The sequence below is a fragment of the Phycodurus eques genome, chromosome 22 (assembly GCF_024500275.1).
Source record: "Phycodurus eques isolate BA_2022a chromosome 22, UOR_Pequ_1.1, whole genome shotgun sequence".
NCBI lineage: Eukaryota > Metazoa > Chordata > Actinopteri > Syngnathiformes > Syngnathidae > Phycodurus > Phycodurus eques.
In genome coordinates, this window is record NC_084546.1 from 5,187,054 (window position 1) to 5,200,220 (window position 13,167).

General features: G+C 41.6%; 3 protein-coding genes across 9 annotated transcripts; 2 read left to right on the forward strand and 1 right to left on the reverse strand.

Moving 5' to 3' along the window:
• Nucleotides 1–471: 471 nt before the first annotated feature.
• On the reverse strand, nucleotides 472–3,943 carry tmbim4 (transmembrane BAX inhibitor motif containing 4). Its single transcript, XM_061667667.1, has 7 exons — nucleotides 3,752–3,943; nucleotides 3,286–3,394; nucleotides 2,622–2,727; nucleotides 2,392–2,425; nucleotides 2,148–2,265; nucleotides 2,006–2,051; nucleotides 472–1,742 (listed from the first exon to the last, which is right to left on the reverse strand). The coding sequence occupies exons 1-7, from the start codon at nucleotides 3,840–3,842 to the stop codon at nucleotides 1,536–1,538; spliced, it is 711 nt and encodes a 236-aa protein (XP_061523651.1). The 5' UTR covers nucleotides 3,843–3,943; the 3' UTR covers nucleotides 472–1,535.
• A 421-nt stretch (nucleotides 3,944–4,364) lies between these two features.
• msrb3 (methionine sulfoxide reductase B3) lies at nucleotides 4,365–9,122 on the forward strand. 5 transcript variants are annotated; one of them, XM_061668262.1, is made up of 8 exons: nucleotides 4,365–4,627; nucleotides 5,567–5,681; nucleotides 6,201–6,342; nucleotides 7,451–7,559; nucleotides 7,849–7,926; nucleotides 8,109–8,137; nucleotides 8,297–8,394; nucleotides 8,622–9,122. In XM_061668262.1, the coding sequence occupies exons 3-8, from the start codon at nucleotides 6,267–6,269 to the stop codon at nucleotides 8,796–8,798; spliced, it is 567 nt and encodes a 188-aa protein (XP_061524246.1). In that variant the 5' UTR covers nucleotides 4,365–4,627; nucleotides 5,567–5,681; nucleotides 6,201–6,266; the 3' UTR covers nucleotides 8,799–9,122. The 5 variants fall into 5 exon arrangements, with proteins under 5 accessions (XP_061524246.1, XP_061524243.1, XP_061524247.1 ...); XM_061668259.1 differs by lacking the exon at nucleotides 6,201–6,342; XM_061668263.1 differs by lacking the exon at nucleotides 5,567–5,681.
• Nucleotides 9,123–9,592: 470 nt separating this feature from the next.
• LOC133397378 (protein BTG3-like) lies at nucleotides 9,593–13,028 on the forward strand. 3 transcript variants are annotated; one of them, XM_061668190.1, is made up of 4 exons: nucleotides 9,593–9,873; nucleotides 9,943–10,064; nucleotides 10,133–10,398; nucleotides 12,169–13,028. In XM_061668190.1, the coding sequence occupies exons 1-4, from the start codon at nucleotides 9,602–9,604 to the stop codon at nucleotides 12,220–12,222; spliced, it is 714 nt and encodes a 237-aa protein (XP_061524174.1). In that variant the 5' UTR covers nucleotides 9,593–9,601; the 3' UTR covers nucleotides 12,223–13,028. The 3 variants fall into 3 exon arrangements, with proteins under 3 accessions (XP_061524174.1, XP_061524173.1, XP_061524172.1); XM_061668189.1 differs by lacking the exon at nucleotides 12,169–13,028 and adding an exon at nucleotides 10,802–10,976 and having other exon boundaries at nucleotides 9,943–10,080; nucleotides 10,224–10,398; XM_061668188.1 differs by lacking the exon at nucleotides 12,169–13,028 and adding an exon at nucleotides 10,802–10,976.
• The last annotated feature ends 139 nt before the right edge of the window (nucleotides 13,029–13,167 follow it).

Genomic DNA, 13,167 nt, shown 5'->3' on the forward strand with positions numbered 1-13,167 from the left:
GCAGACTCAAAAACACGCAAACGTGGAATAAAGACGTCTCTTTAAACTTTTCTTGACTTAATATACAGCTCTTGAAAAAAATGAGACCACTGCGAAATTATCGATTTTTTTGCCATTTATACGTATATATTTCTGTAAAATGTTTTAGTTGTTTTATTCTTTAAGATACTGACAACATAACTGTAAAATTTAAAATACAGTACAAATATTGATATTCGTTTGCAGAAAATGAAAAATTGTCAAAATACCCAAAAAAAAAGATCCAGTATGTTGCACATTTTTTGTCAGTGAAGATGCTGTTCCCATTTATCACGGTAGATGGCAGTCATCGCGTTTATAAAGTCGTCGCCAACCGCCAATCACACATAAACAAGAAAAGAAAACGCGACGCTGATTGGTTGTTTATAGAACCAATGTAGAATGGGGAGCGGATTGGTTCCCTTAAAACACGTGACTAAGTTTTTTTTTTTTTTTAAATACTTTATTGATCAGTGGAATGTACATACATTCAAAGATGGTAACACATACAAATGAAGTTAGTCCGAAAATCAAAACGGGGATTCTTGAAAGAATGCACACAAAATACAGTAACATATAATGTGCATTTAAATTACAAAATAAACACAGAGTTTCATCATTACTGCAGAAGGAACATTGATCGACCTCAAATTAATTTTTTTGCAGAAATTCTGCCACAGGACAGATCTTATTGTGAGATTTCTAACTCTGAGTTTGGGCCTTTTAATTGGAGGTTGTGACATCAGTAAAGATGAAAAAGCAAAGGGACATTTTAACTTCAAGTTAAACGCTGGCTCGTCATGGATTCTGCGTGTTAGTGACTTGCCTGAGTTGTAGCGGTTAGCAGCTTTGTATGAATGTGCGTCGCAATAGAGCGACTGAAATGCATCAACGACTCGTATGTGGTCATCTGTGACCACATACGAGGGAATTCCATTAGTTATGGTTTTGATCCACAGAATTGCACGTGCAGTTGTGTTAAAAACAAAAGTGTCGAGTTTTTGTTTGGTTTGACATTTAAGATCATCGTTTATACTGCCCCACAGTGGGGAAATTAAGTTATGAAAAAAGCACATAGGCCAACCAAGAATTGCCAATAAATTCTCGTAATGTACCCCAAATTCAGATTTAAGAAAACATTGTTAACACAGTAGTGAAAGTGAACAACTGAATCTGATCAACCTGCACAGGTATCACATGTTGAAGATTGCACATATACAGATCGTACTTATTCAAATCTTTCAAGAACCATTACATTAAATGTAGTTTCAAAACAGGCATGAACATAAAGACATTGCATCCCACGGATTACGTCACATAACAGGATTAAAGCATTTTGATCCCTTCAGAATAGATTGACTTTTAATTTATAACATTTTACCAGTAACTCTGAGCCAAATTTAGAGAGTGTAAAAAGAACGTAAAGAATTAACTGTCAGTACAGCTGCCCATCGTGTTAAAACCAAAAACAAAATCAATCAATTCAATTCAAGCTTTTAAAATGGACACCGGCCTTTTTAGTGCTTCTTCATCGAGTCCAGGATACGCAAAATGTGAAGGAAGAGGTTGACGATGTCCAGGTAGAGGTTGATGGAGGCCAGGATGTGCTCCTCGGGGGAGAGCTGCTTCATCAGCAGGTGGGTGTCGTAGATGATGAAGCCGCAGAAGACGAGTGCCCCGGTCCCGGCGAACAGCAGCTCGGTGCTGTCGCTGTTGAAAAACACCTGCAGGGAGAACAACACCAAGGGGCAAAAACAGGGACAAAAGCTTTTGTAACCTGCAAAATAGAACTGTACACTCATGTACTTTATGAAAACATCGTGTAACATAATTAAATAGAATGTAAATAATGAAATCATTTGTGCATCGCTCTTCAGCTATGCCAATTTTCCCAAATCTCAGTGAAGATTTCCTATTCTGACCAACTAGCAACTACACAGTAAATTGAATGAACGAAAGTGAGAAGATGTCAAGTTGCTCCACTCACCCTCATAACACTTGCAATTAGGAGGATCCACAAGCAGGAAAAAAGCCTGCAACAGAGAGAAAATGATATACTGTACAGTAAGTCTGGACGTGGATTTCTTCGCATCCACTTTTTTTTATTAATTTTTTTTTAGCCAACTTACGCTGCTCCCAGTTTGGTGAAATCTCTCTTGGACTGGAAGGTGTAGGCGGTCAGTGCGGCGAACACGGCGCAGGTCAGGAACAAGGCTTGGAGCACAGTGGAGTACTCGTAGAAAGTCACTGTGTAAAGAGAGCGGCTCAATTTAAAAAAACAAAACAACTTAGTGACACCTTGTAGCTCAAAATATAATTATGTTGACTCTTGTAAGTCAAGATACCACTGTATTGAGTTCAAACACTACTTACAAGCTGTGGCCACAGAGATCGCCTCCAGTAAAGTCTGTAAACAACACACAGTTCATTAAAAGCAGTCGTAAGTTAAGAAATACAATACAACCTCCAAAGTTAAACGCTTTGAAGACCGTCAAATTTGGAGAAAAAAAGACTCGTTTTGGGATGTTCTGTGTCTGGTGTGCGTTTGAGTCCCTTCGCTTCTCGCTAGCTCGACGCAAACTGGTAATCTGCCATATGCTTACAAATACAAGCAGCAGGTAGAGGTTGACTGGATGCTTGTGTCGGTAAACGGCCAAGGCCAGAAGCAGGACCAGAGAGCCCAGAGCAGAAACCAAAACAACAGCAGGGCTGCGAAAGACAGCAGGCGAAAGTTAAGTTAGAAACAATGGCAAACACTTTTGGAATGCATGTTTCCCCCCCCCCCTCCACACAACACATCATGATTTGAAAATGATCAACACCATATTAGATGTGTTTCTAAAATGTCAGTCAATCAAAGTAGTTATGACAGCCATCTAGTGGTCGACTTGAGGTGTCAGAGGCATTAAACTGGTCGACACTAGTGTGGAGGCTGTGGCACCAAGCTGCCCCACCCCTCGCTCAGAAAGGGGGCAAGGTGGCGATGACTATGTGAGGCTGTTGCTGTGGATGATTCTGCATCGACAGGTCCTGAGGAGAACCACTTCCCGGAAGGCGTCGACTTGCAATGGGTTCTCATGTTGTTTCAACTAATGTCAATTTTTTTCTTCTTTTTTTTGGGTGACTTAAGGGCTACATAAGTGATCTTGACTATTTGAGGACATATGGCATTTATGACACTAGCTGCATACAAGCTAACTTGCTGATGTATGTAAACAACATTTTACGGTTAAGTATTGGGTCCCAGCTACATTGTCATGTTCTCACCTGGCATGGACAAACTCCTTGATGGTCTGAGAGAACATAAAAAGGGCAGACGTGCCCGTCGTCAGAATGATCTGCAAGCTCAGGAGGGTGTATACCTTCCGCAGGAAGTCTAAGCAACAGTAGACAACACAATGGATGGTTTTATTGTGGTGACAGCTTGATGACAACAAGAGAAGAAGGTTCTAACAAAACAAGAATGCCAAGTTTGCTTCAGCAATGCCAATACAGGCCTTAAAAATTGTAGTAATTGGATATCAATCGACTGTCCATACAAGCGAGCTACTATCCAGTTAACATTATAGATATTATGAAGCAATACATTTACGCGAGCTAAACTGTCAACAACAACAACAACAACAACAACAACGACGACAACGACGACGACGACGAGTAATGCTGCTACATTTACGATAGCCAGAGGCTAGCTTTTTTAAATACGTCATATCAGTTATGCTACTTCACATACCCATACGTATTTGGACACTGGCAGTGGCAACATTTGTGCCATAGTTGAAGTCATCTTCAATCGACGACCTCGGGTATTTTTCACTGCTCATCTTTAAAATGGTCGAAATTCCGTCGTGTGTACTGAAAACTGCAGATTATTAACAAAGGACCGATGTGAGAAGTGGAACTGGCCTGGGACGCGTAGCTATGACGTCACTAAAAGGGCGTAAACAAAGTGTTTTTTTTCCGACTCGAAAACTTTATTGAAAATTATTAAAGACTGATCTGGCGTTAGATTTTTTTTATATAAGTACTATATTTCTTAAACTTCATCCTGTATAGTTAATTCGTTTTGTTTTCTGGATTTGTTTTCATAAGTATCATTTATATATATTTGTTAAAAACCTTTGTATCAATGGCACGTATTCTTCACAGTTTACATTAATAAATAAAGTTCATACATTGAAATAGACGGGTCGAGAGTCGACAAAATATATACAGCAAACCCCAATAATAAACGAGATCGCATTTCATATCATTCAAATTCAAATATTTTCGATTTTTATACGATTGCCACGTACAGTATTGCACACTGTTCGGTTTGAAATAAAGTTTCTGAAAGAAAATAGACAGGTCGTGACCATAAATGGATACGTCCAGCAATCGAGCTGTTTTGCATAGTTGGAAGTGTCGCGGGACGTGTTACCAAGCTTGTCCGCTTGTGTCTGTCCCATCTGCGGCTCACGTTTCAGCCTGTTGTCACCGGTAGACTGTCACTCGCTGATCGTCGTCATTTTTTTTCTCTCGCTCTTCCATCGCGTTCCTGCGCCTACTCCCCGCTGGTATGTTACAGCATTTTAATGACGAAGTCAATCTGACAGTAACAATGGCGAATGTAAGTGTAAATGGACTCTTTACTGCTTCGAAATGATGACTTGCATTTTAGGCGATCGAGTTTTAAGGGAGACCAATAACAATGTCATAAACACAGAGTTGAGTGATTGTTTTTGCCTACAATGCAACATGAATGGAATTCGTTTTGTTGTTGTTGTTGTTGCTCATTTGACAGTGAGCATGTTGTTATTGTTATTATTCAAGTGGTCGGTGGGGGTGAACACAAAAGTCCCTGCGTTTCAATATGGCGCCTTCTCGATGAATCCAGCTGTTTGTGTGATTTTGCCAACAGTGCAGCACTTCACTCTTACATACTGTTCATTTTCCATGCATCCATAATTGCCAAGAATAATAATCATAATTGCCTGTACGAAATTAAGAACTGCAGACCTTTTCAAAAAATGTATTCATAGCCTTACAATGCTCGTTTTTGGATTAAAAAAAACCAAAAAACATCTACTATCAAACAATATGGCATCTTATTTCAAACTCCATCGTGTGAACACTGTGGCCACTGTCCCAGAAAAATACACGACTGTGGTATCAACGTTCAGAATGTCACTTGGCGTTGTTGCAAATCAACGGCAATTATTATGAGGAACCTATCAGAAGCCGGCGAATGCTGTCACATTTGCATGATGCAGTTTCCAAGCAAAACTTCAGACGGTTTACTTGTAACGCGACACGTCTGCTTTCATTTAGTATGCGCTGGGCTATTAATATTCAAGTTGTCCAAACCTCCCGTTGGATTACTCGCTAAGAGTCGCTATGTATATATTGCTTGCAGCAAGTTCCCAATCAGGATGACATGGTAAGCGTAGGCTCGCCCATCGCTTGTTTGAAACACTTCTGTTCCGCCGGCGTCCTCGATTGGTCAAATTGGTCAGACCGGTCCAAATATTTCGACAAGTAATCCCGCCTACTCTCTGTCTCTCTGTAGTGTGACAATCTCATGGCCGCCCTGCTCAGACGTGGGCTCTTCCTGGCCTCGCACCGTGTCATTGAGCACGGCAGCAGCTCGGTCTGCCGCCCTTCAGTGTCTGCCATTTGGCTAGGTAGAGTCATTCTTCTTAAGCTCTCGTAGCACTCGGACGTGTGACCACGATCCAAATTCATACTGGCATGTGTGTTAAGTTGAAACGGAATCCAGTACGCTGCCTGCATGGAAGTCAGGTGACTGAACCGCGACATGACATTTCCCATTGATAGAAAAAAAATCAAAATAAATGTTCCAGAGCCCCAATAGATCCCTACATTTCAACCTTTAATTGCTGTACAAGCAATGTTCAGCTACCAATTTTAACATTATTGCCAATACGAGCATAACCGGACGGTAAACAGTCCAATATGATTCCGTTAAAAACGAGCGTGACATCGTGCTCTCCATTTCGCTCCGTTTAAACCCCAGAAGAAGACGCAAATATCCAGCCACCATCGTCGAACATTTTGCTTCCTTTCAAGGCGTGTCGCCCGAGTTGTAACCGTCAAATCCCAATAACCCCCCGCTCAGTTCATCGTGACCTCATGTGTGTTGTGACCTCTCCTTGTGTCTGCTCCTTTTTTTTTTCATCCAGTTGTAAGCCCTGCGGAGGAGGGTGTTTTCATTCTAGTGGTGGTTGGAGCGTCTCTCCTCAGCAGCCATGTCGGGCTTCAATCTGCTCCATCTAATAAGCAAGAGTCAGCCTGTGACTCTGAGGTCCTGCAGTCTTCCCTCAGGTCCACTGACTGGGTGCCGTGTGCCTGCTGTGCTCTGCCTCGCTCTTTCTTAAAAAAACAAAAAACAAAAAGCCGTAACATTTGGCTCGTGTGTCAGCATGTCGTCTTAACAGTCCCCAGTCTGCGTGTGTGTCAATGTGTGTTCACAATGATGCGCCGCTTTCACTGGTTTTCTGAATTTCGGTCGAACCTCCCTGGGAAAACCAGTAACGCTGACTGCGTGACGGTTTCCAATCAGATCTGATCAAACGTATCGGACCTCGATTCTTAGGAGCGATGAAAAATTTGTGGCACCGCTAAGGTCAAACACGGGGAATAATGGACGTAGAAAGAGTGGCGGGCCGTGCATTTGGTACATGGGAACTTTCCAGACTTTGCCGACCTCTCAATACCACCGCTCGTCGCAATTACGAAAACGAGGTGCAACCATTAACTATAATTCCAAAAGCGATTGAGGCAAAAATGGAGTGCACTGCTTGGCTGCAGCCAGGAGAGGCGCTGTTGATTCAATCGCAACAAGTTGATGGGCCAAAAGAAGAAAAACATGACATTGGCGATTATTCTGTTCAACACAACTCTGGCGTGGAAACAGGAGTTCAGAATATTATAAGAGATTCAAATTCCTCATTGTCATCCGCTCACAGCTCCGAACAGTAACATGAGCGCAAATGCTAGTGCTAAAACAGCAAAATAGGCCATCTTGGATTGCCACGGTAATGTCAGGACAGTAATCCAAGAAGTGAGTCGGTAATTTCTTGTTAAAAATCAACACTGGCGTATGCTTATGCTTTAGTTTCATGGCTGTTTGTGTTGTTCGTTGTCACACACGTAGAATCCGAGCGCTAACGATCCAAACCGAATGGTTCACTGCTTGGCTTCCTTTTGCAGCTTGCACGCGTCGAGTGGGTTTGATTTTGTTTGACTAATTTACACACCTCGTTGTAAAGGTTTGTTTTTTTTAAATTACATTTAAAAAAAATTTTTTATGAATGATGGTGAAAATGAAGCTTTGGAACATATCCTGAGGAGATATTTTTTCATCGAGAAAAAAAAATGCTGCTTTAATTGGCGATGACAACTGAGTTAACATCATCAAGCTTTCCCGTAGGAGCTGCCCGAAGCAAGAAGACATGGCCCGTGACCTTCTCTCAGGAGGAGATGAAGAAACGTCTCACGCCCATGCAGTATCATGTGACCCAGGAGCGAGGAACGGAAAGGTGTGGGCATAAAAGCCCGGAACCACTTGCTTATTATTAGTGACGGCATTCAGATGATAACACAGGCTTGACATGCTTTGAATATGCTAACATAGGGCTGAGTGATGCGGCCTTAAGAGTTTTACGTCAGTCTGGTATCGGTGTCGTAGTATCGGAGCATTTTTTTTCAAGTGCAAGTACGAGCCTATACACCCGGTATACTGTCCTGGTTTGCTGTAATCTTTTAAGTACAGAATGTGAGTACTTTTGCCACCTCTGCCTCTTATGCTACACAACCTGTTCTGCACAGCGCCTTCACAGGAGAGTTCACGTACCACAATGAAGAGGGAACCTACACGTGTGTCGTGTGCGGGGCGCCATTGTTCAGGTGAGACCTTACTCCTGCGTGACTTGACGGCAATGCGTTGCAGTAATACTATTTAATAAGTACCATATTTATGGTGTTATTCATTTCTATTGCCGTACTTACTGTTTTATACAATATTTGTAGCCTAAAATTGTTTTTCATGAAAGTGACTTTTGTACTTTTCGAACTGTTTTCTTTTTTAGCTCCAAATCCAAATTTGACTCAGGATCAGGTAAGAGCAATCTGAATGGATTCTTCAATAGCTTTGCGATTGTCAATTCGTGCATCGAGATTTTGCTCTCCTATTGTGGCTGAAACGAAAAGGAATGATTTTGTTGCGTGAGTATTAAGTCTCCATCTCTGCTTTTCCCAATTCATGACGTCCACGCAGGCTGGCCTTCCTTCTTTGACCTTGTGAAACAGGAGACCATCGCAGTGTCAGATGATTTCTCCTATGGCATGCATAGAGTGGAGACCACCTGTGGCCAGGTACACTCCTGACACCAAATTTCACCAAAGTGGGATTCACACATCCTACTGATCAGTGTTTTAGTACTTTTTGCAGTGACTTTGTTGCTTAATTTAACACTTGATACGTGCGCCGGAACTCCATTGACCCATCTATTTGTAGATGTACGGAACACAAAAATCAATATTCCATAATATGGACCGCCACGCGAATAACTACAGTCGCTCCATTCTCCATCCCGATGCAGTGCGGAGCCCATCTTGGACACCTGTTCGATGACGGCCCAAAACCCACCGGAAAACGTTACTGCATCAACTCGGCCTCGCTGTCGTTCCAACCTAAAGATGTTGAGGGGGCCTCTGGCTCCGCCTCCACGGGTGCCGCCGCCGACTCCTCGACGGCCGAGGGGAGGACGGAACTGTAAAAACCCAGCAAGGGCTCACACGTCGTGCGGGTTTGAATCAAGGGGTGCAGGTTTGACTTCTATGTAGAAGAGAATTGACTCACAGATGGATGATGTCCTTTGACACAGACACACGCCCGTTTATTTTTAATATACAAGAGTATATTTTGAGTGTAACTTTGATGATATTTGATACTTTGAAGGTGCAAATATAGTTCTCAGGCAGAGCGTTTGGATTGTGTGTGATGTGAACACTATTTTGTATTTCTACCTAACTGAATGAAAATTTTTTTTTAACAGCTTGAAGTGAGACATTCAATTGATGAATAAAAAAAGCTCCCCAGATATATGGCTTTTTGAAAATGAATTAACCGGTAATATGTTTCATTTGTGGATTTGATACTATTCTGATAAAAGGCCAGTGTGGTATTCAACTTATAAATAAATGACAATATATGTACTCATAAATGCATTGTAATTGTTCAAATAAAATTTGAATATTTGCTTATTTTCCTTGAACAGAATTTGACCACACCAACTCCAAACATATTGGCTTCATTGTTTCTTTTCCCTTAAAAGTAACTAGCGTCTTGTTTTCATATACAGTACTGTACAAAGTAATTCCCGAATGCTTTAGAGAGGATTTGTTGAATAAAAATATGAACTAATATTAGGAATACAAACTGCATATGGGTCAGTGCACTTTATTTGTTACCTCCGCCAAGGACTTTATGATGCATTTCTGTCATCATAAAGGCCATTTTCTTTTCCTTTTTTTTTTTTTTTTAACTTGCAGCTCTTCTACATGAGTTCTACACATTCACATGCTGCGTTTTCTTAATTTGGCACTCCCTTGGCGGGGGAAAAAAAGAAGACACTATGGACACCTTTTTTCCACAACGGTCACGTTGGGAACATTTCGAAATATGGAACAAGAAATAACCGATGCTGTGTTTCCAATAATGACCACACTTGTTTCCAAAGACGTGGCATTCCAAAAAACAGAACTCTTTATCAAGAGGCTAAGTCTTGCATTGCAGAAGAAATTTGAGGGTCACTGGTACCCCGAAAATCCCAGCAAGGGGGAAGCGTACAGGTACGGCACTGCAGTATACCAGCCCGTTGAATGATTCCAAATATTATCCGAGGTTGACGTCTGTTGTAGGTGTATACGAGTGAACCGGCACAACAGGAATGACCCAGAACTCCTCCGGGCCTGCCACGAGAGCGGGCTGCGGTTCTGTGACCTGCGGCTGCCCCTTGACTTCACGCTGTGGATAAACCCCGGTGAGGCTTTTTGCAGGTGAGTCTCCAACAGTGAATCCTAAGTCACGACTGTACTTTTCTTTATGCAGATGTCCGAGTTGCTCATCAGTACTACAATCCCATACATTGCCAGCCTATGGTCAGCTGTTTCCTCACCTTTATAACGTGTTATTTCTTGAGGATTGGTGAGGAAAATCCTCCGTTCTCAGTGGCTACCGTGGCTGCCATGTATGAGGAATACTTAGGCGCACACCCGCCCAACACTTCGGACGACGAGATGTCCGACTGCGACTCGTTTTCCTCCTCAGATGGCGAGGACGCACTCTCTTGTTTTTCCATGAGCAACTGCACACAGGTATTCAGTCAAAATGGCGGATAAATCACAGTGAACCCCTGCTGTTGCAATTATGATCGATATTCATAATTGACGGCTTCCCCCAAAAGTTTTGTAATTGCCTACTGGTACCGCAAGATGGTGGCAAAGCACTTGGAGCTATTACACAAAGCAATGGCCTGACTAAATGAAGCTCCTCACATCAGTGCAACATAGTCGCTTACTTCCGAGATGCCAACAGATGGCGCCAGAACAACATTATCATATTAGTGCCGGAGCACAAACAGTAGGCAGTAACAACACAGCATTGGTTGTCCTTTTAGATTTTGCGTAAAGCACAAAATCGGGGAACTAATTGAGTGAAATTGTTGTTTTTAGTAATTTGTATTTTATTTTATTTTATTATTATTATTTTTTTTTTTAGTTGAATCCACTCGCTCCCGCCTGGTATCCCTCCGGCTTTCCCAAACCCACTCGCTCCCGCTTGGTCTGTCGAGGTACCAGGGAAAGGTTCCTTCCGTTGAACATTTGCAGGCATTATCAGTGTGCTACTGCAGTAAGGCAAATAAAAATGAAATAAACATGACTATTCTATTTTCTACTGTTGTAAAGATTGATTCTTTATCATGGTTGTTGTATTTTACAGTACGTGTCACTGAAACAATAGTCACTCGCCGACTTCTTACGCCTAATTCTTATATGACAAAAGCATGCCGCAGGCATGTTATTAGGACACTGGGAACCTTTTTAAAAATGGATAATTCAGCGAACATGAACATTCACAGGAAAAACCGAAACATTTTTGGCGGTGAAATGAGACAGTCTCAAAGGCGCATTACGTTGATGTAGACTGGGGAGTGCTCCATTTAAAAAAGAAACCTGAAATGAAACATTCTCTGTGCTGCATGTTGATTTACGACACACCGAGCCCCGTGTTTGACGCGAAGCATGGCAGGAATGTCTCGGCCTCGCTAGAAATGTTTCTCCTCTTGGAAAAACACTTGGCCATCGAGGAAAAGCTCACAGGTCCTTTTTGCGGTTTACTGCTACTGTGGATTCAGAGTGCTTCGCGGAAACGGGCTGAATTGCTCGGATCTGATTGGAGGAATTCCGCGCGACGAGTAATGCTTCCTCTCGCCAACTGCGATGTTTCATGCGCAGAAATCAAAACACGTAAATCATTCAAGAGGGGCTGATGTTCCACACGCAACATATTACGCAAGACATATTTTCCAACGACGTAAACAGTGTGTTACAGGCTGTGCGATGGGTCTCTGGATAAATAGTTGTTCTCAAGAAACTTTCAGTGCCGAAGTTGTTGTTAATTTGCTCAAATTTGCATTTTTATTCTGATCCTCACCAATAAATGTTGTCGCCCCCGATGCAAGTGGACTGTAACGAGGGGGGAAAAAAAACAAAAAACTAAAAAACTAAATCCTGATACCAGCACCTTAATTTGGATTCTCCACCAAAATAACGGTGACCCGATGCAAGTGGACTCCTAACAAATAAAGTCAACACTTTCTGGGCTATATTTTGATCGGAATAGTAGACACAAATGCATTTGTTTCATGTGAAAGATTTCAGTTCCCACTAATGTTCCCCCTCATGGAGATAGATATGATGTATTGTCGGCTTGCATTATGTATCATAGCTATGTAGCAATTCATATTCCCACTTTTTCAGGAAAATGTTTCGCCGCTGACAATAATTCAACTGTAAGTTGGAAAAAAAAAATCAGCGAGCAGACTAAACACATTCTTTTTGGTTTCTTGTGACCTCTTTCTACAGAACAATCCCACCCGAAAGTATGTAAACATCATGTCACTTTGGAGTTCTTTCTGAGGTATGGATGCAATCGGTGAGGGTCCCCTGGCAGGTCTATTAATAGCATTGTGGAGGTCTGCGTGTGCAGGAACGGTTGATGTCATCGCAATGGCCTGCACACTTGAAATGCGGATTAGGGAAAATTTAAACATCCGCCCGCTCAGACGGGCCTGGAACATGTGAACGAAAAAGACAACTTTAAAGTGAGTGGGATTCCGGTTTCCTTTATTCAAGGAAGAAAACCACAGACATGGTTACTGATGATTTGATTGGTGTCATTGATTTTCATTTTGATTCAAGTAAAAATAATCATGCTAATAGTACTTTTGTATTTCTGTAAAGGCAGTTGGAAAAAACCTTATGCTCACATTCCAGAACCAGCAGAGGACGTTGTTTCCCTCCCGAAAATTTAGACTTGTAAGTTTTAAATACCTCCTGGTGAGAGGTGTGAGGGTGTAATTGTTGACAGAAATGACTATTTCCAATACATTTGTGTGTGTTTTTTTAATTTATTTTTTATGTGGAGCGAAATATGTATTACCAATATATAGTTTTGCTTAAGGAATCTTGGTGCTTACGATTCTCGTGTGCGCTGACAAAGAGGCCTTCTGAGACACACTTCAACGTTGCAATGTGACCTCTGAACTCTGTGGGTGTGGCGGCCGGATTCCACAAATCCATTGGAGTTTGTCTGCACAGTTTACACACACACAAAATCAAATCAAAAAAATAACCCAGGAAAATTATTAGTGTTCGTGATGAATCAATGTCACAATGTTTTTTTTCCTTCTTCTTCCCCTGTATCTGACACATTTGGACAATAAAACAAGCTCTATTTTTTTATTAATTCTTATTTACTTTTCTGTCTCAATTGAATTCATTGTACAGTATTTGAAACAAAAAAAGAATTAAATTTAGACAAAATGATATTTTCTTGGATATTCTTTTCATTATTCTTTTTTT

Excerpts from the sequence above, each read along its gene's own strand:
- LOC133397378 (XM_061668188.1), top strand. The coding sequence starts at position 9,602 with ATGCTGCGTTTTCTTAATTTGGCACTCCCTTGGCGGGGGAAAAAAAGA. Across the intron at positions 9,874-9,942 it reads AGCAAGGGGGAAGCGTACAG|GTGTATACGAGTGAACCGGC; the intron begins GTACGGCACTGC and ends CGTCTGTTGTAG. Across the intron at positions 10,399-10,801 it reads CCATGAGCAACTGCACACAG|TTGAATCCACTCGCTCCCGC; the intron begins GTATTCAGTCAA and ends TTTTTTTTTTAG.
- tmbim4 (XM_061667667.1), bottom strand. The coding sequence starts at position 3,842 with ATGAGCAGTGAAAAATACCCGAGGTCGTCGATTGAAGATGACTTCAAC. Across the intron at positions 2,426-2,621 it reads TCTACCTGCTGCTTGTATTT|ACTTTACTGGAGGCGATCTC; the intron begins GTAAGCATATGG and ends TGTTGTTTACAG. Across the intron at positions 2,266-2,391 it reads GATCTCTGTGGCCACAGCTT|TGACTTTCTACGAGTACTCC; the intron begins GTAAGTAGTGTT and ends CTCTTTACACAG.
- msrb3 (XM_061668259.1), top strand. The coding sequence starts at position 4,577 with ATGTTACAGCATTTTAATGACGAAGTCAATCTGACAGTAACAATGGCG. Across the intron at positions 4,628-5,566 it reads TGACAGTAACAATGGCGAAT|TGTGACAATCTCATGGCCGC; the intron begins GTAAGTGTAAAT and ends GTCTCTCTGTAG. Across the intron at positions 8,138-8,296 it reads CAAATTTGACTCAGGATCAG|GCTGGCCTTCCTTCTTTGAC; the intron begins GTAAGAGCAATC and ends ACGTCCACGCAG.